At 46.4% G+C, this 27,399-nt stretch overlaps 1 protein-coding gene across 2 annotated transcripts in view; it reads left to right on the forward strand.

The window, feature by feature from the left end:
• PRKRA (protein activator of interferon induced protein kinase EIF2AK2) overlaps positions 1–27,399 on the forward strand; it is a 700,997-nt gene that overhangs the window by 124,482 nt on the left and 549,116 nt on the right. For both annotated transcript variants that reach the window (XM_069616107.1, XM_069616108.1), the window contains exon 3: positions 25,511–25,592. In XM_069616107.1, coding sequence (XP_069472208.1) covers positions 25,511–25,592 — 82 coding nt within the window. The remainder of the gene's footprint in view (positions 1–25,510; positions 25,593–27,399) is intronic.

Here is a 27,399-nt window from a genome sequence, read left to right on the forward strand (position 1 = left end):
GGGATGTACATATAAGTAATAGTGACTGTGTTTTGACTTACTTACCTTTTCTGTGCTAGTGTAATTTATGAGAGTGTCTTTTAAATAAATAATTATATACTTTTACACCTAGCTCTGGTCAGTGTTTGCTTGTACTACTGTGCCTCTGTACCTATTATGTATGCCCTGTATACTGCCTAACTCTTCTTGAGGGAAGTCTGACTGCTCAGCCACAGCTACCAGGTAAATCTGGGTGGTACAGACTGCTACCAAGTGGGTTTACTGCCAAACACCTGTAGTCTTAAATCTTTTGCAGTGGTCCCAGAGGGAACTGCACAGGTTTCTGTCTAACAGCGTGCCATTACTTCAGATGTGTGGGTTCTGGAGATCATAACCCACGGCTACTGTCTTCCCTTTTGGCACAGGCCTCGCGACAATCCACCGGGGAACCTCTCTTTGCAGAGTCCGGATCCTCTCCTTGCGCAGGAAATTCAAGCCCTTCTGGAGAAAGGCGCCATAGAACTGGTGCCTGTAGCGGAGAGGAACAAGGGATGGTATTCCCCTTATTTTTTGATTTCGAAGAAAGACTGGGGATTGAGACCCATCATGGACTTGCGCGGTTTGAACAAACTTCTAAGGAAGGACAAGTTAGAGATGGTTACTCTCTCTCAAGTCCTTCAGGCCCTTCAGCTTCAGGACTGGTTGGTGTCTCTCGACCTCAAGGATGCTTACTTCCATGTGCTGATCCATCCCAAGCACAAGAAGTACCTGAGGTTCGCGGTTGGCGACTCGCACTTTCAGTTTCGGGTCCTGCCGTTCGGATTGACCTCCGCCCCGAGGGTTTTCACCAAGCTCATGGTGGTGGTGGCAGCGCATCTCAGGCAAGGGGGGGATTCACGTCTACCCCTACCTGGACGATTGGTTGATCAGGGGGAGCTCTCCCGAGCAAGTCCTGGATCATCTGTCCGTCACCTGCCACTCCCTTCACAGGCTGGGCTTCTCCCTCAATTTAAAGAAGTCCCATTTGACGCCAACACAGTGGCTCCAGTACATCGGAGCAGTGCTTGACACTTCCCTGGGGCAGTGTTTTCCTCCCCAGGTGAGGGCTCTTCACATTCAGCAGATGGTGCACAAGTTTCAGCATGCCCAGACGCTCCCAGCGTTCGAGTTCTTGAGGTTGCTCGGCCTCATGGCATCCTGCATTCTTCTGGTGCCAGAGGCCAGGTTGCGGATGAGATATTTGCAGTGGGCACTCGAGATGCAATGGTCGCAGTCCTCCGGCAGGATGTCGGACCCGGTTCAGGTGCCGGCCTTGGTCGCTGGGACCTTCTGTGGTGGGCCGTCGAAGGCAACTTGATGAAAGGGGCTCCATTTTGGCTTCCCTGGCCGGAGGTGACGATCGTGACGGATGCATCCCTCACGGGATTGGGAGCTCATGCCAACGGGCTGACAGTCAGCGGTCGTTGGTCTCCGTCGGAGTCCAGACTCCATATCAATCTGTTGGAGCTGAGGGCCGTCAGGCTAGCCCTGAAGGCTTTTCTGCCGACTGCAAGGAAAGAATGTCCTGATCCTGACGGACAACACAGTGGCCATGCACTACCTCAACAAAAAGGGGGGGCAGGGTCACTTCCTCTGTGCAGGGAGGCGATGCAGCTCGAGTTCTGGGCCATCCAGCAGGAAGTTTCGATCTCAGCAGTTCATCTGGCCGGAGACGATAACGTGACGGCGGACGCTCTGAGCAGGCAGAGCACGATCTCTCACGAGTGGGAGTTGGCTCAGGAGATTCTCCTGGAGATCTTCGCCCTTTGGGGGACCCCTCAGGTGGATCTCTTCGCCTCCAGTGTCAACCGGAAGTGCAAAAGGTTCTGCTCGCGGGAATTTCCTCCAAAAGGAGCCTTAGGAGACGCGTTCGTGGTGGAGTGGTCATTCCCGCTGCTGTATGCGTTTCCTCCAGTCCCCGTCATCCTGCAAGTGCTGTGGAGGTTACGGAAGTTCGGGTCCCGGATGATCCTCATTGCTCCGGCGTGGGCTCGGAGGACGTGGTACCCGGACCTTCTCGACTTGTCCATCTGCCCTCCACGTCGTCTTCCCTACCGAGACGATCTGCTCTCACGGGAGGGGGGTCAGGTTCTCCATCCAGAGGTCAGATCCCTCAACCTTCACGCTTGGCTTCTGAAAGGTTGAGGTATAAGGATTGGGACCTCCCTGAAGACGTGATGGAGGTGTTGCTCTCGGCCTGAAGGCCAGCAACAAAGTCTCTGTACCGTTGGCGTAAGTTCTGCGACTGGTGCAGAGTTAATGTGGATCCTTTTGCATGTGACATCCCCATGGTTCTGTCCTTTTTACTTTCTTTGGCCCACAGGGGCTTGCAAGTGGGTACCATTAAAGGTTACCTGGCGGCGCTGTCCATCTTTAAGCGCTCGTCTGAAGAGTGTTCCTACTTTAAAATCCCTTTAATTTCACAGTTTCAAAAAGGGCTCACTAATGTGTTCCCTCCGTCAACTTTCCTGGTGCCAGGTTGGGATTTAAACCTTGTTCTTAAGTTTCTTATGGGGGCTCCTTTTGAGCCTTTACATTCTTGCCCTTTGAGGCTGTTAACTCTGAAAACTGTGTTTTTAGTTGCGGTTACTTCCGCTCGCAGAGTGAGTGAGTTACAGGCACTTTCAGTTAAGCCACCCTTCACAGGGTTGTCCTTAGAGTTCGTCCTTCTTTTCTTCTGAAGGTAATGACGGGATTTCATTTGGCCCAGAAGGTTGTTCTTCCGGCATTCTATCCTCCTCCGCATCCTGGTAAGGAAGAGGAGAGGCTCCATAGGCTTGATCCTAGGAGAGCTTTAAGCTTTTATGTTTCACGCATGTCCCGGGTCAGAGTGGACGATCAACTCTTTATTGGTTACGCTGGAAAGCGTTTGGGACAAGCTGTGACGAAACAGACTTTGTCTCGCTGGATTATTTTGGCCATCTCGGAGTGTTACCGCTTGGCGGGTAAGGACCCACCGGCTGGCTTGCGGGCCCATTCTACCAGGGGTATGGCTGCATCTACTGCCCTGCAGAGGGGTGTTCCTATTCGCAACATCTGTGATGCTGCCACCTGGGCTTCAGTACATACATTTGTACGTCACTATTCCCTCGATTCCATCCGAGGACAGGATTTGGCCTTTGGCAAGGCGGTCCTTTGCTCTGCTATTTGATTGGCAATTCTAAATTTTGATTCTAAATTCTTTCCCTCCTCCTTGCTCTGGTACTGCTTTGGGAGTCTGTCATAGATATGGAATACGTCGGAGGACCCAATCCCCTCGAAGAACAAGTTACTTTCTTACCTGGTAACGTTCTTTCGATGGGATGGTCCGACGACGTATTGCATATCGCTCCCTCCCTGCCTTCCCCACTGCAGAATTTCTTTTGCGATTGCAGCTTACGTTCCGCAAGGCTTTGTGTCTGACTGGCAGTTGACTAATGTCACACGTTCTGGGGGAAAAAACTACAACTGAGGCTACGGGCGTCGTGCGTCCTACTTATCACATCGGATGACGTCGGACGTCGAAGGAGGTCCTCGACGACGGCGCATCGACGTCATCGACGCAGGACGCAGACGCCGAAAAAAGTTTCCGAAGCAGCACAGCTGTGGTGATTACATGTCATAGATATGGAATACGTCATCGGACCATCCCATCGAAAGAACGTTACCAGGTAAGAAAGTAACTTGTTCGACTGTTGTAATCAGTCTGTAGTTAGTTGGGATAGTAGGGTCCACAGTGGGTTTTTGGCACATTTTGTGTAGCACCAACAAAGGACACAGATCGCCCGGCCAATCTTCTTCGCTTCCTACAGTCCCACACTCTGATGAGTGGGTCTGGGCGAGTTGGAGCAAAGATTTGGATAGATTCGGTCTTTCCATGACGATGCACTCCAAATGGGCAGCAGGTCACCGGGTATTTGGGTTCCACAGATCTGGAAGCTCCTAGGACCTCGGGAGATGGCTCAAGTCAAAGCTTGTCTTCGGACTGGCGGTTCCCACCAGCCAAAAGGAAGGAGCCATCCTCTTTGGAGCTCCACTGTCGCACAGAAAATTGGGTCAGGACAGCAGTGGTCGCTTCACGGTGTTGCAAAGGCTCTGCAGGCGTCTCTGGTCGTCGACGTCTTCTGTAACTTCAGCTTCCAGTGATCAACTTGCTTTTAAAACAGTTCCAGCACACACTCCTCTGCAATCTCTCTCAGCACTTTACAGAAAGGGGTGTTTGGCTGTCCAATCGGGACAGTCAGACCACCTGTAAGAGCTGGTCCTATTCAGGCACTCTGGCAGGCAAAGGACAGGGGGGTAGAAGACTCCTCCCCACTCTAGTAATGACAAAAAAAGAAGGGAGGCACCAAGTTGGTACTTGGGTGCCCCTATTGTGCACTACTGAGGCTATGGCCATAGCCTGTGGTATAAAAATGACATAATAGTTGGTAGAACACATCCTGTGCCACCAGCCATAACTAGGAGATTGTCTATTTGACTAAAAAGTCACAGGAGTAGAGAGAAGGGGGATACGAGCTATCACTTTTGCACTCCAATGAAGGTGGTGTGTGCCAATCTCTCAGACTAGAGATATAAATCAAGGATATAAAAAAAGGAATCTTAAAGAGGACCCTAAGGGTCCCCAGCAACACTGCCCATAAAGAGATGTGTGCTCCAGTAGTAACACACAGATGCCTTTGAGAGCTATGGAGCAGAAAGACTCCATAGTATAGGTAGAATACAAAGAATAGAGTTCCAAACAACAGAGCCCAGAAGTCCAGCAAAAAGTGCTGTGGATCTCATTAGGAGAGGGGAAGCATAACCATGATACATCTCCCTAACAGCATATGATATGACTACCAAAGAAATAAAGGCTGGGTGGAAATGGCACTATATTATAGTAATGAAATATGTATATTGTTGGCATGTTTATTGGAATGTGTTGAAAAACGAATAAAAACAAATTGATACAAAATAAAGAGATGGGCTTCTTGCAATGTATATACTACTTTCTATAAGGTCTAGTATAGCAATATGGGACATAGTGGTGACTACATGGAAGCTTACCAAGTGCCCATGTCCTACTCCAGCACAGCATAACCATGATTTTACACCTGCGTATAAGGAGAGGGTGTTTGATTGGCAGGTGTGAGGCTGCGAGTTAAATCAGATCATTTGAAGAGTGCAAACATACCTTTGGGATCCTAGAAAGACTGCTTCAGATGTTAACAATCGAGACTCTTAGGCAGTGCAAAAAGGTACTAAAGAGGCAGCGTTAAGTCCGTTAACCAAATTACAAAGAGTCTTATTTCAATTGAAAACGTAGAAGGGTCTCATTTCTAAACTCTATACTATAGTTTGGCTTAAGGAATTGTCACATGATCATCCTGATTTTGTGTAGAAGAGTATCTGGCAGGAGTCCAGGAAAATTGCCATAAGGGAAAAATATGCACAGCAGGCATGCACATTTATATCATGATGATATCTGAGACCTGATAACATGTAATGACCTAGGTAATTGAGGGTTGTGACTTGGATGGCAGGGGTGCGGGGGGGCTGCAACTTATCTGCATGTGCGGTGGAGCTGATCCAAGCTTGAAAAATACTGGAAGAGTTTAATAGAAGGAATAGGGGCTGTGGTAAACAGAAAGTTACTATGTAATCTGGAATTCTGATTGTTTGGCATAATGGATGATCAACCCCAAGTGGACGCAAGTGGCTGTTTGGCTATGGCGTGCTGTGCGTTCTCTTCTGCTTTTGGAACACCATCTGCAAGAAGTTTGTGCGACCTGGAAACGCAGTGTACCTTCCTAGAAATCAACACTCTCGTCTTTTGCCTCAGTGCTGGCTCCGCCCCCCTCCCTACCCAGCAAGCCTATATCAGCTCACAGCCTCGCGCACCCCAAGTGGACGCAAATGGCTGTTCGGGTGTGGGTGACGCGGGTGAGGATATTGTATTGTTTCTTAATGCGCTGTTAATTTTGTAGCTTATTTGATACATATCAATCTACTGATCATACTTGATCTGACGTTAATGATTGGTTTCTCTTTTGTCCTTGATACCATTGCAGCGTATTGCGAAATATATATAAGTTAAACGGCTATATTTACTTTTGTGGAAAACTCTATTTTACAATCCAGTTTCTTGTAGCATGGTGGGGTCTCTACAGAGTGGCAAAATTGTCAATTTTTCTCCTGACAAAAAAAGTGTGAAAAAGAGCTATAGAAAGAAAAGCTTGAATTTAGTCTCGGCGGAAAGCTATCTGCGTACTATTTTTTAGATATGGCAGATTCCGCCCCTGACTGCCCTATCTCTGCTGGAATTGATAAATCTGTACAGGACCTTTCACTTCCACCTAGTGCTATGCAGGACCCACGACAACTAGACATTGGGGAAAAGAAGTTAGCTACCTATGTTACACCCCCTCAGAAAGTTGAAGCTCCAGCACAAGTAAGCTTCTTAAGTATGCATGAAACAGCGCTTCAATCCTCTGTATTATTGGAGGAGGATTAGACGCTGTTTAAACCCATGACTTGTACGTCTTTACTAGCACCTATTGTATTGGAAGAGTTGGATAAAAGGGTGCGCCTGTCATGGGGCCCATCTACCCAGTTAGAGCTAGAGGGGGAGGTCTGGACAATGTTCATCTACACAAGGCTCCGTGCTGTGAGGAGGTTTCTTGTGAACCTGCCAAGCTTCAGACATCTGGCCTAATGTAGGAACCGCAGAGCTCTTATATACAGGAGATTGAAGGGGCTGAGGCCAAAGGGAAGGAATTCACTACTATAGAACCTTGTAAATGTTCAAGTCCCTCCTCCTCTAATCAATTACACATGATTTTGAGCACCATATTTTGCCCCTTCGATGGAGGCACTTACTCCTGAAAATCTGCTATCTGCTTACATGTCATTTCCTGTGTTTACCCGGGTTCTAAATCTTTTGGACAAGGGCCACGAAAGGACTCATGTGGAGTTACAAGACCTTAGAGTCTTTATAATAGAAAGTGCAGACAAATTGAGTAGACTTGATCAGTATATTTATGCCCTTGAGGCACGTTATGTTGGCGAGCCTGTAGTGGCCCCTACTAAATTTAAAATCTCTACAATGTCTCAAAGCAATCAAACTATGCTAAGTATCAATAGAGATATGGATAGTTTAAAGAATATACCCTCCAGGAATGTGCAGGTGGGGTCGAATTCCTTCACAGAGGAAGCAAGGTACGGATTATTAGACCAGAAGTTAGATAATATTGATGAACTACAGAAAATGGGAAAAGCAGTGAAGCTCAATACAGATAAGATTGAGCGCTTAGTGCGCACAATCAAATTCATAAATTTTGACCTGGATGTAGAGTGTTTGAACTTGGATACTCCACATAATCTGGGGATGTTTCTCGGTTGGAGAATAACTTAGATAGTCCATCAGCCCTCTTGGAAGTGATGGAACAAGAATCTAAAAGATTTCTGATTGTGCTGATGAACATGAAGTGGCTGCCTCTTTGGATCAAGATCCTCCATTTATACAGGCGGGAGAAAAAGATGCGTGCCAGGGCACTAAAATTAAGAGCTATTAAACAAACTGATGTATCCCATGAAGGCAAAAAAACAAATAATTTACCAACTACAAAAATAAAAAATCTGGATTTTAACATCAAAGATGCCTGCACTTTATTTGTGGGAGAAGGTGCCCTAAATTTGACACAGCTCAATGAAGAGAGCAAAAATGCTCTAGAACTTAGATTCCCTCCAAACCACATAAGAGATTGAGGTACACATTAAAAATGGAAATGGAAAAAGGTCTAAACATACGGTTAGATATCGCTGAAATAAAAAGTAAAAGTGAAAAAAATAAAATCGAAGATGGAAATGATGGTGATTTCATTACTAAACCCGAGGTTGGTAGAATAAGGAAATCTAAACTAATGTTGGGGAAAGGAAAGAATAGACCCTCCCGTAAATCCTGGTTGTGTCATGATAAATAAAGAAATTACTAGCTATAAACTGAAGCAGGTACGGTGGGAACAATTGATTTGACTGAAATTGATGATGCTTATGAAAAATATGGAGAAGCGTCAGATTCCCTCTCAGACGCTATGAAACACAAGGGCAAAAAACAGATTATAAACAAAAAAAATAAGAGAAGTAATCAACAAATCAGATGGATCTAAGGTGGGGACTGGTATCCAGCAATTCTTCACTAAAAATATCAAGGTTATTGAAAACCCATGTACAGTTACTTCTGATAATTTGAAAAACATAGTCAGTTCTCAAAATCAACAAATAGCCACTCAGTCTAATTGTGCTATAAAGATTGAAAATAACCTATGTAGTAATGATGATCAGAGTAAAGGAGTAGAAAATGTGGTTACTTCTGACGATAAGGGTAACAATATTCTCCCTAGTCAGGACATTAGAATTCTAGTAAAGCAAGCTTTAATGAAATTCCCCACTTATCGCTGATCTCATCTGGGGACATTAAGTTAATCGACTTTATTCATCCTGTCAGACTTGATTTTGTTAGGATAGTATTTAATTTGCGAGCTATTTATGAGCTTATACTTTCAGAGGGCGAATCATTTAACAGATTTGGTTATGATTTGTTGAATTATGGTCAACGTCTTCTAAAATCTTGGGGAGGAGAGCAGAGAGAAAACAATGGAAGCATGTTAAACCTCATAATGACAAAAGTGATGAAACCACAAAGCCTGCAGGATCTTCGAGAGAAGTGGAATTGAGATGGTTGGCCTTGACTTTAAGAGAATCTATCTAAAAAATCCAGGGGCTTAAGGAGAACTCTCAGCGTCACATGAGGTCAGTTGATCTCCTGGAATTCTAGGGGATCTTGGTTTTAAAAAATGGTCTATTGAAATGTGCACGATACTCTGAACTTGCCCCTTTCTTTGCATACAATAAACATGAGCTACTTCTCCGCTCTCCCTGGATGGCTATAGGATGTATCCGGAATTGGCTATCAAAAGATCTAAAGGCAGACCTTCAGGTGGGCTCCTGTTAGCTGTCAGAAATGATCTTGTAGGGAACATGTTAAACATTTTTAACATAACTAGAGGGATTATTGCTGTCCTTTTTAAGTTTAGTAAACGGAGGTTTCCAGTACATCTACTGATTGTCAATATATATTGGTCCCCTGACTCTGATTTGAAAGACACTATAGGACGCATAGATCCTATTATTCAGGAATGCCAGGAACTTTGTTCTGATTTGAATATTGTTATTTTGGGTGATTTTAACTCGGAAATGGGAACTAAAGTAGGGAATTGTGCTACTGTAGGTATCTCTATTGAGGATAAAAAAACGAGTGGAAAAGGCTGATATACTTAGGGCCGGCACTATAAAACGTATCCAGGGTGAGATATGGTTCCAATCTTTGGAAGATTGGGGCTTGTATTGCGTGAATGATTTGTTGGACTCTACCAGTGATAGTTATACTTGGAGCAATGGAATTTCTCACTCTATTATTGATTACGATTTTGCTCCTACAGGTCTGTTTAATCTTGTTAAAGAATTTATTTTGATCCCTATGTTGAAAAGTGACCACACAGTTCTTAAGGTAACCCTCCATTTGGATCTTACCAACTCTAATGGTGGTTTCTTTCCACTTGGGTTGAACATTAATAGGCCTTGCAATCATATTACTTGGCATAAAGGGAATGTTGAGAAAGTAAATCAAGTTTTCTTGCATGATTTTTAGAATATTGAGCTTAGCAAGAAATTGACTTTATATACACACAACGCTTTCGAACATTATGTTGAAACTGCAGTGAGGGATACATGTGGAGCTAAGAAATTTAGTATGCCTAGTAGGTATCATCAACATTCCCTTTGTGAAGTAATGAGAGATCTCAAGAAAAGAAGGAATTGGGAATTAAGAGCAATTCGAAACTTCTTTCTTCAAAAAGATTCCATTCTAGTTTTAGCTAAATAAATCAAACATAAATGGAAAAATAGAGCTAAAAATGTATGCACAAAATTGTTTGAGACGCCGCCCAATCCAGAATCAACATCCCCCACTAATAAACCATCAATCCACTAAACCAATATGTGATATAATGTATTCTTGAATATACACAATGTCTGATTTACTCTCATAAGTTAAAATGGCAATAATATGTTATGTTGAAAAAAAAATTATTGTTTGAGAAAGATGGCGAAGAAATTCTGACTTTAGTGCACGTAGGCGTTAGGCCCTGATAAACAGACAAGCAGAATTTCAAATGACAGCCCAAACGGTTTCTGTCAGCCCAGAAGCATGGGAAGGACATTTTGGACAACTTTATGCTCCCTCTGCATCGGAATGGTTAGTTCCTTTGGACATATGTAGCTGCCCTTGGAATGTTGTCTTTGGGCAGGCAGAGATTAGAAATCTAATCCTGCGTAGCTCTTCATCCTGTGCCCCGGGTCCTAACATGCTTTCCAATGTGGTACTGAAGGGTAATATTGAGCTTTGGTCAAAAATTCTCTATGTACTTTTTAACAATATGCTACTTGTGAGAACTATTCCTGATAGTTGGCATCTTTCTATATTGTTCCAATTTACAAGAGAGGCGATAGGGCTTGTCCCCATAATTACAGGTCCATCGCCCTCTTAACGCCGAGTCCAAGATCTTTTCCGGCATTATATTGGAACATATTCAGGAGTGGATGGACACACACTGTATCCTGTCTGCGTTCCAGTTTGGATTCAGGCAGAATATAGGCACGGATGCTGGAGGCCTCCTTATTTCAATTATGCAAGAATATGCATGGAAATCTGGAAATCTGCCGATTTGTGTGGCCTCGATTGATCTTGCGTCAGCATTTGATCTTGATGATAGAACTACCTTGTGGTCCAAGCTATACCAGCTAGGGATGCCAACTCCTTTACTCTCTATATTATATTATCTACATGAAGGTACGAGAATTAAATTTCCTCTAAACTCTAATGGTACGTTATCTAAAGACATCAGTGTACGTAATGGACCTAGAAGGGTGCATTTTTGCGCCGACTGTCTTCAACCTTTACATCTCGGATGTGGGAATTTCTTTGGAAACTATGGCTTTTGCTCCACCTAAAGTTGAAGGAAAGAGTGTGTGTTGGACCGCTTATGCTGATGTCACCTTGTATGATCACACCCCTCTTGGCCTTCAAAGACTTCTTAGTGTATTTAAGCAATATACTGTGTTGAATTCACTGCATATTAACAACAACAAAAAACAGTAATTGTGCGTTTCTCTAATAGGAAAAGCCCTATCAAGTTCTCATGGTTTTTTAATCATGAGAAATTACTAGTAAAACCAGTAACAAGGTATATGGAATATGCTGTGTTTGGAGATAACAACAAAATACATTTTCGTGAATATCTAGAGACGATCCTCTTGTATCTCAGCTGAGAAAAACTGATTTTAAGTTTGGGAAATGTTCAGTTCTCCCTTGTTTGCGCCTTTATAGAAGCAATACCATAGCTCAGTTCTGCTATGGACTTGAGTTTGCACCACTATGGTGCAGAAATGAACTTGTAAAATATGAGTCTAGAATTTTAAAAGCTATTTTCAAATGTTTGCCAAAATGTGTTCCAGTTTCAGCTCTTCGCTATGAGCTTGAGCTCATGTCTGTTAGAAGTGTCGTAGAGTGGTGATGATTGTCACTCTATAGAAAGCTGATTACTTGCAAAAACACTACCTTATATGCAATTATGGGCGATGGTCTCCACAATGGCTCTGCAGCTTTGCTGTATCTGCGTGACATAGAGGTGGAAGTGCATGAAGTTCTGGACAGATTGGGAATTCCTTATATCCGTTCCCTTGAAAGTAAATAATCTGTTACAACATCTCAATTGGAATCAGACTGTGGAAGAGGTTTCAAAATATAAATTGTTCAAACATCTTGTATCTGATTATAGTTAAGAAATTGGAACCATTGAACCATACCTCTTGAAATTTCCAGATAGCATATGGAGACAGGATTTTATGCACTTCCGGTTTAATGTCATAAAAACTGGTGAAATCATTGACATTAGAGAGGGTAATAGTGGCAATCCCTCCTTATGCAGATACTGTAAGCAAGCAGAATTTTCTGAAACATTGAAGCACATCTTAATTGAATGTAATAGTCTAAGATTGGAACATATAAATAGCTTTAGCCAATTTGTCCCTAATACAGCAAATGTGGATTTGGAAAACTTGCGGCTAGAGATGCTTCATGGTAAGCGACTTAAATTACAGCTGGCAGTAGTACGCTTTCTAAGGGATTCCTGCAAATTGCAAGGGCAGGCTGATTTATTATAATATGTAGTATGGACATTTGTGTTTTTTATTTATTACCGTTTTGGGTTAGAGCCCCAGGAATATTTAGAAGGAAGATTGGATAAACGTATATTTTTCCGAAGAAAGTGTGATGGCTGTGGGCACTTGAACATTTATGCCGGAAGACTGGCCAAATGTAATACTCTTATGAAAGTATTTAAGTATTTTAAGTATGTTTTAATGGTTAGGTCAAAGGATTGCAAATGAAATGTACCACTCAAATTTCATGTTATATGTATCCTCTACATGGAGAAATGAATTGCTAAGAAGTTATTTTAGGAAAATTGTAAATTGTTGAAAACATGGATATATAAATATGTAAATATGCAAATTTGTAAGTTTCTCTTTTATATCATTTTGTAAAGGTTACTGTGTAACCATTTACAAACAAAAAAATAAAAATAATAATAGATGATCTAACAGCCCAGTGTGGGAACCAGGGTATACAGCAGATGTTATTGGCTGGCAAAAATGCCCTGGCATCACAGTGGAAAATACCACGTATACCAACAATAGACGACTGGATGATGAAAATGTGGAGCTTTCTTCTTTGGGTAAAACGGTCTCTAATTATGAAGGATGTTGTTTGTATCCATCTTTTTTCAAAAAATGTATTTGAATGGATTGTGTCCCCCAACGTATTCCACATGTAATGTCCACAGCTGTGTTACTTTCGGAAATATTTTGTCAGAGGGCGTCCTGCGTCGATGACGTTGGGTCGATGTCCCTCGAAGGCCTCCGTCGAGGGCGACGTCACTGGATGTTATAAATAGGACGCATGGCGCCCGTAGTCTCAGTTCTGTTTTTTCTGCAAACGTGTTTGCTTCGAGAACTCGGCGCGGCTCGTGTGTTTGTCATGAATATGTCTTCTTCTTCGACCCCTCCAACTCTGTGGTCTGGCTTGAAGACTTGCCGGGACTGCAAGTCTAAGATGTCGATTACGGATCCGCACCCCATTTGTTTGTGGTGTCTGGGCGAGAGTCATGACACAGACGACTGTTTGAATTGCCAGTCGCTGGTTGCTAAAGCCTTGCAGGAGCGTAAGTGGAAGTTACAGGTAGTCAGGGGTTCTAAACCCAGTAAGTCCCGTAAAGCTGCTAAGGGGATGTTCACCGACGATTCGAGGGGCGCTGTGAGGAAAGTGGCTTGTCCCAGTAAGTCCTCGACTCCGGAGGAATGGGCAGCCTTCAGGGAGCAGATGCTAGCCATTTTTCAATCCCAGAGTACAGTTCCGTCCGCGCATTCGGAAGAAACTGGCAGGGAACGGTCGCGGTCCGTGGCTCATGCACCTTCGGGCTCGGGTCCTCAGCGCGATACTCATCGGGAACCTTCGAGGTCCCATTCGGACATGGTTCAGGTTGATCACCAGAGATGTGCTGCATCCAGGTCTCGGTCGTCGTTCCCGCCGAAACCGCAGAAATCTGGTAAGTGTCCGTCGGATATCGAAGCCTTCGGGGCCTTTTGGTCGAAATTTGACGATGCAGGTCCCTGGTACTGTGGATCCTCCAAGGAAGGCTACTTCCAAGTGTGTGAGGCCTGTTAAGGATTCCAGACCCTCTTCTGTCCCGAGGCAGGAGTTCTTTCTTCCTCTGGATAATATCTATGAGGATGAGGAGAGGTCAGATTTGGAATTTGACCCTGTTGAACCTGATGTGGCTCAAGTCTTTTCCGGGGACAGTCAGTTGGAAGAGTTACGTCAATCTCTTCATGATGCCAGTGGCTTAGACACTTCTCCTGAGTTGGAGTTTGGCAGACCTGAGCCTGGGGCTCATGCTGAGTCATCTTATGGGACACTGATGGGTAGGTTCACTGAGTATCTTGGTTGGTCTAGTCCTCAAGAAGCTTTTGTTCAGGATGACTTAACTGATATTTTGGATCAAGGTCTGTCCTCTGACCCAGCGTTACCTTTCATTTGATGTTGCAGAAAAGGGTTGCTGCTGCTTGGCAGACACCGGAATCTCTTCTGGCAGTTAACAAGTCGTTAACTAAAAAATACCACCCTTACAGTAGCGACCCCAGCTACCTTTCCTCTCACCCCACTCCCGAGAGTATGGTGGTTCAGGCGGCTATGGCCACCTCGAGGCAAGCGGCGTACCCTACCATCCCTCCTGATGGGGACGACAAATGCTTCGATGGTTGGGCACGCAAGGGATTTTCTGCGGGAGTATGGCACTGAAGTCGGCCAACTCCACTTGTGCCTGGGCAAGATTTTCACACATTCTGTGGAATTATGTTTCTCTAGCGGCTGAGCATATTCCCAGAGGGGGAAGAAAGGGATAGGTTCATTGTTCTCGTGCAAGATCCCTTCAGTCGGGATTGGACACGGCCACCAGTGTTAGCCGGTCCATGGCTGCGAACACAGTTATACGCAGATTTGCGTGGTTGCGGAAGTCGGGTTTTGTGTCGGATGTGCAAGCCCCTCTTTTGAACATGCCCTTTGATGGCGCGCATTTGTTTGGCAGGAAGGCTGACGAGAGCCTTGAGAGGTTGCAGACCTCAAAAGCTGCGGCTAAATCTTTGAGCACAGCTGTGTGACAACCTCTGCCTTTTCATCCTGGGGGACAGCAGTGGAGGGGGAGGTTCCTTTCGTTACTACTCCTCTTTTGGTAGGACGAGAGGAGCCGACCAGTCAAAGGGGTCATCGTAAAAGTACCCATGCTGGTCGGGGAAATGGGGGTGCCAAAGCCACTCAGGCAGCAGCCTCTTTGCCTACAGGCGCTGCCGCATCCGCTCCAAAACAACTATGAGGCCATGTTCCATTGTTTGCCGGTTGGGGGGAGACTGTCTCAGCATCTCGAAGAATGGCGAGCTATTATTTCGGATGCGTGGGTTCTGGATACAATAGCCAACGGCTACTGCCTTCCCTTCCTAAAACAGCCTCACGACAATCCACTAGGGACTGTCTCTTTGAAGCTTCCGGCTCCACTCCTTGTGCAGGAAATCTTGACCCTAATGGAGAAAGGCGCTATAGAACTGGTGCCTGTAGCGGAAAGGAACAAGGGATGGTATTCCCCATATTTTTTGGTTGCAAAGAAAGACGGGGATTGAGACCCATCTTGGACTTGCGTTGGTTGAACAAACTTCTCAGGAAGGACAAGTTCAAGATGGTCACTCTTTCTCAGGTCCTCCAGGCCCTTTGACTTCAGGATTGGTTGGTGCCTCTGGACCTACAGGGTGCTTACTTTCATGTGCTGATTCATCCCAAGCACAGAAAGTACCTGAGGTTTGCGGCTGGCAGCTCGCACTTTCAGTTTCGGGTCCTGCCATTCGGATTGACCTTCACCTCAAGGGTCTTCACCAAGCTAATGGTGGTGGTGGCTGCGTATCTCAAGCGAGGGGGGGATTCACGTTTACCCCTACCTGTACTGGCTGATATGTGCGCGTTCTCCCGAGCAAGCAATGGATCATCTCAGTCTCACCTGCCGCTCCCTCCACAAGCTGGGCTTCTCCCTCAATTTCAAGAAGTCACATCTAACACCTTCCCAACAGCTCCAGTACATCGGGGCTGTGTTGGACACGTCCTTGGGGAAGTGCTCGTCTCCTAAGGTGAGGGCTCATCACATTGTGCAGATGGTGGACAAATTCCAACATGCCCAGTGTCTCCCGGCTTTCAAATTCTTAAGGTTGGTCAGCCTCGTGGCATCCTGCATTTTTCTGGTGCCAGAGGCCAGGCTGAGGATGAGATCTCTGCAATGTGTCCTCAAGATGCAGTGGTCACAATTCTCAGGCAAGATGTTGGATCCAGTTTGGATTCCACTCTCGGTCTCACAGGATCTTCTATGGTGGGCCAACGAGGGGAACCTGATGAAGGGGGAGTTGTTTTGGCAACCGTGGCCAGAGGTGACAGTAGTGACAGACGCTTCCCTCACAGGATGGGGAGCTCATGCGGACGATCTGACCGCCAGCGGTCATTGGTCTCTGTCGGAGTCCAAACTCCACATCAACCTGGCCCTGAAGGCTTTTCTGCCGTCTGTGTGGGGGAAAAGTGTCCTGATCATGATGGACAACACAGTGGCCATGCATTACCTCAACAAAAAAGGGGGGGTAGGGTCACTCCCGTTGTGCAGAGAGGCGATGCAGCTCTGGTTCTGGACAATCCAGCAGGGAATAGCCCTCTCGGCAGTACATCTGGCCGGAGAGGAGAATGCGGCGGCGGACGCTCTGAGCAGGCAGAGCACAGTCTCTCACGAGTGGCAGTTGGCTCAGGAAGTCCTTCTGGAGATCTTCGCCCTTTGGGGAACACCACAAGTGGATCTCTTCGCGACCAGTGCCAACCGGAAGTGCGAGAGATTCTGCTCAAGGGAATTTGCTCCGAGGGGAGCCTTAGGAGACGCATTCTTCGTGGATTGGTGATTCCCACTTCTGTAGGCATTTCCTCAGGTCCCGTCATTCCCCAAGTGTTAAGGAGGTTGCAGGGGTTTGGATCCCACATGATCCTAATTGCTCCGGATTGGGCCAGGAGAGTGTGGTACCCGGACCTTCTAGAAATGTCCATCTGCCCTCCACACCGTCTTCCCTTCCGAGAGGATCTTATATCACGCGCGTAGGGAGGGGAGGCGGGGTTCTCCATCCAGAGGTCAAGAGACTCAACCTTCACGCTTGGTATCTGAAAGGTTGAGATATAAGGATTGGGACCTTCCGGATGACGTGATGTAGGTGTTGCTTTCGGCCAGGCGGCCAGCAACCAAATCCTTTTGCTGTTGGCCTAAGTTTTGCGACTGGTGCAGGGGACACAATGTTGATCCTTTTCAGTGTTCCATTCCCATGGTTCAGTCTTTCTTGCTTTCTTTGGCCCACAGGGGCCTTCAAGTAGGTACTATTCAAGGTTACCTGGCGGCACTGTCGATCTTCAAGCGCTCGTCTGAAGAATGTTCTTATTTTAAGGTTCCTTTGATTTCCTAATTTCTAAAAGGGCTCAAAAAATGTTCAAGCCGGTTTTTCTTGGTTGCGGTTACATCCGCTCGCAGAGTGAGTGAATTGCAGGCACTTTCATCTAAGCCGCCCTTTACTGTGTTCCACAAGGATAGGGTTGTACTCGGGGTACGTCCTTCCTTTCTACCTAAGGTAGTGTCTGAGTTTCATTTAAGCCAGAAAGTGGTACTTCATGCTTTCTATCCTGCTCCTCCTCCTCCTCCTCATCCTCATCCTGGTAAGGCAGAGGAGCGACTCCATAGGTTGAACCCTAGGAGAGCCGTGAGCTTTTATATTTCTAGGATGTCCAGGGTCATAGTGGACGATCAACTCTTTGTGGGGTACGCTGGACACCGATTGGGCCAGTCTATTACCAAACAGACCATGTCAAGGTGGATTATCCTCCCCATTACTGAATGTTACAGATTGGCGGGCAAGGACCCTCCTGAAGGGGTGCGAGGTCATTCCACTAGGGGCGTGGCTACTTCCACAGCCCTGCAGCGGGGAGTTCCTATTAGGAATATTTGTGACGCAGCGACAAGAGCTTCTATCCATACCTTTGTCAAACATAACTCTCTGGTGATACGCTCCATGGTCAAGATATGGCCTTTGGTAAAGCGGTTCTTTATTCGGCCATCTGATTGTGTATTCTAAATTCTTTTCCCTCCTCCATTTTCTGGTACTGCTTTGGGAGTTTGTCAAAGATGTGGAATACGTTGGAGGACACAATCCATTCGAAGAACCAAGTTACTTACCAACTGGTAACGTTCTTTCGACTGGATGTTCCTCCAACGTATTCCACATCTCCCTCCCAGCCTGCCCCTCTGGAGAATTTCCTATGCTATTCCAGCTTGCGTTACCTCAAGGATATGTGCAATCAAGCAGGCATTGTGTACGAGCATGTCACACGTTATGGAGGAAAAATCATAAACTGAGGCTACGGGCGCCGTGAGTCCTATTTATAACATCCAGTGACGTCGCCCTCGACGGAAGCCTTCTAGGGACATCGACCTGACGTCATTGACGCAGGGCACCCTCTGCTGAAAAATTTCCCAAGTAACGCAGCTGTGGACATTACATGTCAAAGATGTGTAATACGTTGGAGGAACATCCAGTCGAAAGAACGTTACCAGCAACTGACATATCCACGATGCTCCTAGCCACAGACCAGGCCAAGAAATCGGACCCCCCCCGAAACTCACTCTGCAGAAGTCCTCGGAGGAACTGGGAAAGTTGGCAACAAAGGAGGATATTCAGGCCTTTATGCTGGATATTAAAGAAGAATTTAGGTCTTACATCGCCGAATTTACCGCGAAACTTGAACACACGGACCAACGACTCACAGAGGCCGAGCAGAGACTGAATGAGGTCGAAGATATGACTCAAAGCCATGATGCATCCATAATAGAGATGCAACAAGCAATTCGGACCCTCCAGAGCAAAGGTGAGCTATTGGAATTTAAGCAGGAAGACCTGGAAAACCAGGCCCGAAGAAATAATCTGCGCATCCGCGGGGTGCCCTCGTCTATCCCAGACAAAGATCTCCCAGAATACATAGGAAATTTCTTTCAATCCTTACTTCCACACTTGGACCAGACCCAATTGATCCTTGATTGGACCCATATGCTACGCCCAAGACGGGGAGTATCCTCGGATTCCCCACCCGATGTGATAACGAGGGTCCATTTTTACTCTACTAAGGAAGCTCTGGCAGCGATTAGCCGCACCAAAGACAAATTATCCTTCATGAGCGCCCCGCTGCAGATCTACCAGGATCTCTCCCTGATGACCCTACAAAAAAGAAGAGCGCTGAAACCCCTGACCCAATTCCTGCAGAGCCAGAAGTTCCAATACAGATGGCAGTTTCCGACGGCCCTCCAATTCGCCTACCAAGGGGTCCAGCGCTCGATCAGTCACCTGGAAGACGCTGAATCTATCCTCCACCCGGCTTCTCCGAGAACTTCGCCCTCCCGCAGTCTGGCCTCTACTCCAGATGGCCCGACGCAACCTCCCCAGAAGCAAGCTTATCAGGCCTGGTCAAAGACACAGAGATGCCGAAAATGAAACAGCCCCACAAGAACCTCAGCTTAGAGGTTCCCACCCGCTACAATATGAAAGCTAACAAGTTTGCCGCGGGACCCTCACGGTCCATACCCCCACTCCAAGGTGTATGCCATCGTTTCACCCTTGGAGACAAACCCAGTATTGGATGATGCCCCTAGCCCTGTTGGCTCCTGGGACAAAGTAGGCCCTGTTGGCCAGGGGATCCGCCGGAAAGAAAATCCTGGCCTCCCCTAAAATGTTAAGTTTGGCCTCCCTTTGGAGGGAACATAAAACTCGATCACTGGAGAGCGACATCGAAATCAAGCTCATTGATGATGCCTGACCCCCTCCATTCCTCCCCCTCAAAAGCGTCCCACCTACTCGACGAAGAGCGGGAGCCTCCTCAGCCACATCGGAAACTGCGATTTCTGTCGATCAATGGCAGAGGCCTGAACACACCGCAGAAAAGAAAATCTATCCTACAACGTATCCAGAACGAGGAGGCCTCAGTGATATTCCTCCAGGAAACCCACCTGATCCCAGGTGACTTTCCCGTTGCAGTTTCTGGCATCGAATGGCACCAAGAACGGGGGAACGGCAATACTTTTTGCCAAGGACCTCCGACCCCAAATCTTAGACTCCTTACTGTGCCTGGAGGGCCGATTTGTGGCAGTCAAATGCCGGCTATTCGGCCAATTATACTCTCTGGTCTCGGCCTACGCCCCGAATGAAAAGCAGGAAGAGTTCTATACAACCCTAGAAGGAGCCTTATCGCAATTTATAGAGGGCCAGACAATAATCGGCGGAGACTTCAATGGGGTCCCTGACCCAATTAGAGATAAATCTCACCCTCCGGCTCACAAAGATTACAGCATTGCGACGGCCTTGCTCAAATGCTTCCGAACCCTTGATGTGGTGGATACGTGGAGAGTTCTACACCCAGAGTCCCGTGACTATTCATTCTATTCTTATGTGCACAGAACCCACTCACCCATCGATCTCCTGCTAGCTTCTCCCCAAGCATTAGCCTTCACGGACGATGTAATCATTGGCCCCAGAATCTTATCAGATCATGCCCCCATCATACTAACGATGAGAGCCCATGACCCGGAACCTCCTCCAAAGCGCAAATGGTCACTCTACGACCTGATCCTGGGCTATATGGCATTGAGGGACGTGACAGCGAAAGCTATCAAAGACTTCTTTAATGAAAATAAGAATGAGGACACCTCACCGGCCAATACATGGGATGCGATGAAGGCGGTGGTTAGTGGGGTCCTGATCTCACAAGGGACAGCCTATCACAGGAAGAGGCGTCAAATCCACCAGACCCTACAAGTCGAAGTAGAGAAAGCGGAAGCAACATGCAAAGCAAAGAACTGGATGCCTAAATCCCAGCGGGCCCTCCAGATAGCCCGGAAGAGGCTGGAAGCACACTACGCAGAAGGCACAGCCCAGATTCTAGCCAGAACTAAGCAAAGGTACTATGCTAAAGGAAACAAAGCGAATAAGTTCCTAGTGGAAAAACTGGCAAGGATAAGGAAGAGAAACGCAATCTTAGGCCTCAGAGACTCATAAGGGAGTGTCCAATTTGCAGAGAAAGACAAGCAGCAGATCGCAATGGCCCATCTCATGGACACGATGACGGCGTCCCCTAGTTCAGAAAACAGTATATGGTGGAAGGCACAACAATATTAAAAGTATATAAATTCAGGTCATTTCGCTACGATATGATAATTTGAACTCAGGTAGTTCATATACAGTTTCAGGTGCAGCAGGGAGATTCTCGAGGCCACTCGAGATCCTAAAATATGAAACACCAAACACACACCAGCTGTTGCCAGCTGATAATCCTATGCTGCACTCCTGATGGGGAGACAAGTCCCCAAGGTTATTTTCAGTATCACGTGAACCCAATCGGACTCCAACAAGGAGAAGTCTTAAGTCACGAGAGACCACACTGTCAATTAAAATACAATGCAAGAAAGCCTTAACTGCCTCTCGTACGGCTTACCTCGTTGCGGTACGACACAGGATACAGAGTGCCCCACGGACCTCCAGGGACGTTTAAACAACCACCACCCACTGGAAAACCCAGCCCTTCACCATCGTGTTCACCCGGGGAGAGGCACTGGTCTTCCTTCCAAATTGATCCCGGTTGTTGATACGTACACTGGAATGTGGAATTAATCAACAACTTTTGAAACTTTAACACATCCTACCCCGAAGAAGGATAGTTGCGTAATCTGAAACACGTCGGTACACATGGTTGTGTTTAGGAGATTCTGAGCAGAAAGAAGTGTACTGCCCAGATGGACAATTGTGTTAAATAATTCAATATTTAAATGTGTTACTTCACGAATAACTTTTTGAGAACATTTGTATGTTTTTGAGGACTGTGATTCAGCTCAGAATATTGTTGTTGTTTAAATGTATAACTACTTTTGTTTCTAATGATTACCACGCTATGAGTTAATAATGTGGATGTAACATTGGAACGCACCTTTTGTGAAATTTATTTGCCTATATACATAAAAATACTTTTATCTGTCTAAAACTGTTTTGTCTCAGCTTGGTGGTGCTTCTCTGTAGACAAGCAGAGAGACAGATGCTATTTATATCTTGTTTAGCATATAAATATTTTTTGAGTACAGTGAAGGCTTTCTTGCATTGTAATTTAATTGACAGTGTGGTCTCTCGTGACTTAAGACTTCTCCTTGTTGGAGTCGGATTGGGTTCACGTGATACTGAAAATAACCTTGGGGACTTGTCTCCTCATCAGGAGTGCAGCATAGGGTTATCAGCTGGCAACAGCTGGTGTGTGTTTGGCGTCCCCTAGTTCCCCACGAGATCAACAGGCTTACCTCCGAGATGCAGCTCTTCCCCAGATTCCCCAAGCGACCAGAGACGACCTAGAATCCCCGATCTCAACTGAGGATCTGGACACGGCTATTAAGAGCCATAAACCGAGAGCCCCAGGCCCGACGGGTTCTCGACCCGTTTCTATAAAATCTTCCGCCCCCAGCTGGTGACCCCATTGACGATTCTGTTTAATTCCTTCGCAGTCACGGGAGCAATCGCCCCATCGATGCAGGAGTCGATCACAGTCCTGGCCCTAAAACCAGGAAAGGACCCGAGAGACATCACGGCTTATAGACCGATTTCCCTATTAAATCTAGACGCCAACATATACTCCAAAGTCCTGGCCAACCAATTGGCGAAAGTACTCCCTGATGTTATCGACCCGGACCAAACCGGCATTATAATGAACAGATCTGCCCCGGACAATATACGCAGAGTTCTAAACATGGTTGAGATAACGCAGCGAGATTCACGAAAATTAGCAGTGCTGGCTCTAGACGTGACGAAGGCCTTCGATAAAGTAGACTGGTCTTTCCTCCGACTCACTCTGGAGTTCTTTCACTTTGGCCCCTCATTTCAGAAATATATCCTGGCGAATTACCAATCCCCGAAAACTGAGTCAACGGCCACCTATCTGGTCCGATCCCCCTATCCTGGGGGACCAGACAGGGATGCCCTCTGTCCCCCCTGCTCTTCGCCTTAATTATGGAACCCCTCGCCCAACGAATCCGTCTGAACCCCAGAATTAAAGGCCTCCAGGTAGGCCCCACCCAACATAAAATAGAGCTATATGCTGATGATGTGATGCTGACTATTAGACACCGCCCAATCACTAAGGTCCTCCCTAGCAGAAATCCACTCCTTCGGCAAGGCATCAGGCTTCGCTATAAACTTCCCAAAATCTTCCGCCCTAGGGGTGAGACTAAACTCAGAGGATAGAAGATCTTTTGGAGCCCTCTGCTCGATCCCCCTATCGGAAAAGGCGATATCTTACCTGGGGGTCCAAATCACAGCCCGCCCGGAAGACACCTATCGGGCAAACTTCCAGCCGTTATTTAAGTCCTTGGAAGAAGACCTCGAACGATGGCGCTCACAGGAAATCTCACTTCTGGGCCGCATAGCGGCATGTAATATGAACCTCCTCCCGTGCCTCCTCTATGCTTGCTCAGCCCTTCCTATTCTGATCCCTAGGCCCCCACTTCAACGTCTCCAAAGAAAAATGTTGCATTTCATCTGGAAAGGTAAAAAGCCAAGGATTCCGCTGAAAACGATGCTGACCAGTCCGAATCTAGGAGGCCTGGGGGTCCCGGATCTCCAGAAATATCAGATAGCAGCGCAACTGGCCCACACTCGAGCCTGGATCATCAGCTCGAATCGACCTAGATGGACGGAAATTGAACAATCCCGCCTACTCCTCCCCCTTTCGCTTCCTATTGCACCTGCCTCCCGCCTCAAGAAGATCGTGGCCAGCCACTCTATCGTCCACCAAGCTCACCCTGAAAGCCTGGGAATGGACATGTAAACATAGGGGTATCCCAAGGGACCTGGGCCCATCCGCCCCAGTCTTTCACAATCCGGCGTTCTCACAAGGAGCCCACTCCACGAATTTTAACAACTGGATCTCGGGCCGCCTCAGCTCCCTAGGCCAGCTTTTTGATGGGAATCGCCCCCTCAACTTTGAACAATGTAAGAGCGCCTTCAACCTAAGGGAAACGGACAGATTCTCATATGCTCAGTTATGACACTGGTGCTCCCATCCATCAATTCGCCAGTCAGCAACCCAAGAGTTAGACCCCATGGAGCTGACACTCGCAGACCCTCCGCATCGAGGGCGAATCTCGACGATTTACAAACTATTGCAGCCTAACTCTCTCATTTCCAGACTGTCCTACATGACACAATGGGAAACTGACCTAGGTAATCCGATAGAGGATCAGACATGGATAGACATTTGGTCTCGCACTCGCTCTTCTTCATTCTGCATCACCAACCGTGAGTGTGCCCATCAACTGCTTCTAAGATGGTACTACCCACCACTCCGACTACACCGCATTAACCAATCCATAGACCCCCAGTGTTGGCGCCATTGTGGCCTCCCGGGTTCATTTATTCACATGTAGTGGTCGTGCCCAGTGGTGGCAATATTCTGGTCCCAATGCACTCTGGCGATCGCGGATATCATAAAGATCACGTTGCCTGTTGCTCCAGAATCAATCTTACTGGGAGCCCCGATCCCAGGCTTATACCGAAGATCTGGCAGGTCTGCAGCCCTCCTGACTCGGCGACTATTAGCTGCCAAGATCACGGTAGCACAGACATGGAAATCTCCAGATGGCCCACTGATAATCCTGTGGTGGCTAAAACTATGAGATATTTTTATCGCAGAGAAAATCACAGCGACGAGTAGTGGCCTGCTTAATCGTTTCATGAACATTTGGTCACCATTGGTGGACTATGATGAGAGCTACCCGGCCATGACATTCAAGCCGAGGGCGATAGCAAACGCCCTGGCGGCCGAGCGCTTGGACTTGGTTCTCAGAGACGAGGAGCAAGAAACGGGTACAGACTGAAAGTCCGCGAGAGGAGGGTGGAGGGATAGCCGAAAGGAAAGAAACTCATGGGCTTGATAAATGACTAAGTATTACTTGCTGTAATGTATGTTCTCCTGTGTATCGACCAAAAATAAACACGTTTTTAAAAAAAAGCCATTGACCATGACATTTTTATATGGGTGGATTATTTTGTGAGCCACTCAGTGCTCCAGGTAAGATTTGGAAGTGGGAGTATTTTACACCCTATTTTTTAAAGTTGGGAGTAAAATGATTTTTTAGGGATTAAAAATCTAAGTCCATTTCTCAATGAGAGTATTTTACAAGCGAGTAAAAATATATTTTAACAGAAAAACAGAAATGTTTTTGTAATATTTATTTCTTTGCACCTCGTTATTCATGCACATTAAAAGATACATGTTTACTTCTTCCAATCAGGCAGTTAAAATAGTGGTTTCTTCCTGTGGTACTACGTGCACTACTGGTCCAAACATGTCCATGGAGCTGTGAGGGTGAAAGCAGGGGCATAAGATTCTACATGTCTTTTGCCCATTTTAACTCCCTATTTTAATTTTTTGGGAGTATTTGTCAATTTTTAGTAAAAGTGGCAGATACACCCCTTATCTGTAGGGCTGGAACCACTATTGTCATTCAGGTTGCTAATGTATTTTAGACAATATCTTGTAGTTATATTTAATAAATAAAGGTATTGGGCAGTGAGTCCCACATTTCTAGGATCCTTACTTGCTTGGAATTACTGCAATGCTTTCCTTAATGTCTCGGCCATGTTTCAAAACTATCACGCGACATGCATAAAATAATAGCTCATTTTAAACTTTGTGGCATTTGTTTCTTTATTGACTCAGGGCAAGGACCAAGTAAGAAAATTGCAAGACATAAAGCTGCAGAAGCGGCCTTGAAAATCTTAAAAGGAGATTGTGGGCTCAGGTGAATTGTTTTTCTTTATTTGTTATGTTATCCTTTCAATGATTTGACATTTTGTATGGGTCACATTCTAGTTGTCAGGCATTGGAAACATTGAGAAATGTTGCCCCTTTTTCAACCTCTCAATTCCAATTAATAACTTCTGGTCCTTGATTATTGAATGTATAGTAAATCAAAACTTCTATTGTGTACCACGCTTCTCTTACGTCCTTTGCCATAAACAGCAACAAACAGAAAACTCCATTAATTGATTATTCTGGAATGTTTTAAAGAAGGGTGACAGTAAAGGTAAACCTATTGATACAAATGGCAATTCAGGCCTTTCCTAATGTATTCCCACCACATATGAAAGATGTCCCACAAAACCCCCAGATGAACAGTAGATCATCAATGGTTCATGCTGTATGCTCTACCATCAAGCAGGTTTGAAAGAGGTCGGTGGATACAAATCTTACAGTGCCTGGAAAGCGGATTTCTAAAAGACTGAAAAGGGTCCCAGCTAAAACCTTTATTTTTTGGCATTTAACACACCGTACAAATACACACCCACATTAGGGTGGATTCTAAACTTAGCGCCATCAACTTGAGTCCCTTCCATCCCCCCTCCCGTATTCCTCCCCTGGCCCCCCGCTGCTCCCAGGTAGAGTCACTGGTGGACAACAATTCTCCCTGCCGAATCCCCGTACAAGGGATTATTGGCCTGAATTTAAGACTGCATCAGGGCGTGCTGCCAGACTCCGATGTGCCCGCTGAGGAGGCCTCTTCTTCATTTATCAGGAAAGTTATCAGCGGGCCCCATATGTCAGGCGGGTGCGCGTGCTGAGGGAGAAGTTTTATGAAGTCAGCCTCTACATCCTGGTAGTAGAGTAGGTCCTTTCACCAGGCAGTGTAGGAAGGAGGGGGACCGCGGCCCCATGCCATGGCAACTCCTGCGGGCTAGCATCAGTAGGACCCCGGCCAGTCTCCTCGAGGGAGCGGATAGCAATCTTGTCATTCCCAGCAACGCTGCCGTGCATCTCGGTTGTATTGCTTCTCCCACGATTGCCGTTGACGTATCCAGCACACGGTTCCAGAATGGGGCTACTTCAGGGCATTCCCATGCCAAATGTATAAAGCTCGCGGATACGGTTCCGCATCTCTTGCATTCTGCCAGGATGTCGGGATGATGTTTATTAGTTTTTTCAGGTGTGTGATATGTTTGGTGGAGGAAATTAAAATGAATAAGTTTGAGCCGGGAATTAAGTGCGATTTTCGGAGTCTGATTCAATATGTAGCCCCAGTCTGCATCTGTTATATTTGTATTTAGCGCTCTTCGCCCCAGTGTTGATGGGGGGTGATCAGGCGGTTAGTGCTTTGTATATTTGTGACACCAACCTGCCGTCCCCTTGTGCTTGAATGACATCATGCAGCAATTGCCAAGTAGGGGGTTGACGCGGGAAGTCTGGCAGATGGGTCTGCAGGGTGTAGCGAGTTCGGAAGTAGTTGAACACGTCTAGAGCAGTGTTGCCCCCTCTCTGTTTGGCTTGGTCTGGTGTCAGGAAGCCCTCTTCTGTGAATAGGTCCCCTAGGGATTGTATATGCAGCTTATCGACCCACTGGTGAAACACTTTCTCTGATGTTAGGGGGATTCCAGGAATAAATTTGACTGGCAAGAGGGGAGAGTACCTTGTTTGCACCCCAAGCTTCGTTGCCAGAGTATTCCAGACCTTGTATGTCGTGAGTATCACGTTCATCGTGCGGTTGGGAACAGGGAGCTGGCCGAGCACCACTGCAGTCAGGAAATTGGGAGTTTCAAAGGCCCGTTCCACCT

Source organism: Ambystoma mexicanum, chromosome 9, assembly GCF_040938575.1.
Source record: "Ambystoma mexicanum isolate Mex_15411 chromosome 9, UKY_AmexF1_1, whole genome shotgun sequence".
Taxonomy (NCBI): domain Eukaryota; kingdom Metazoa; phylum Chordata; class Amphibia; order Caudata; family Ambystomatidae; genus Ambystoma; species Ambystoma mexicanum.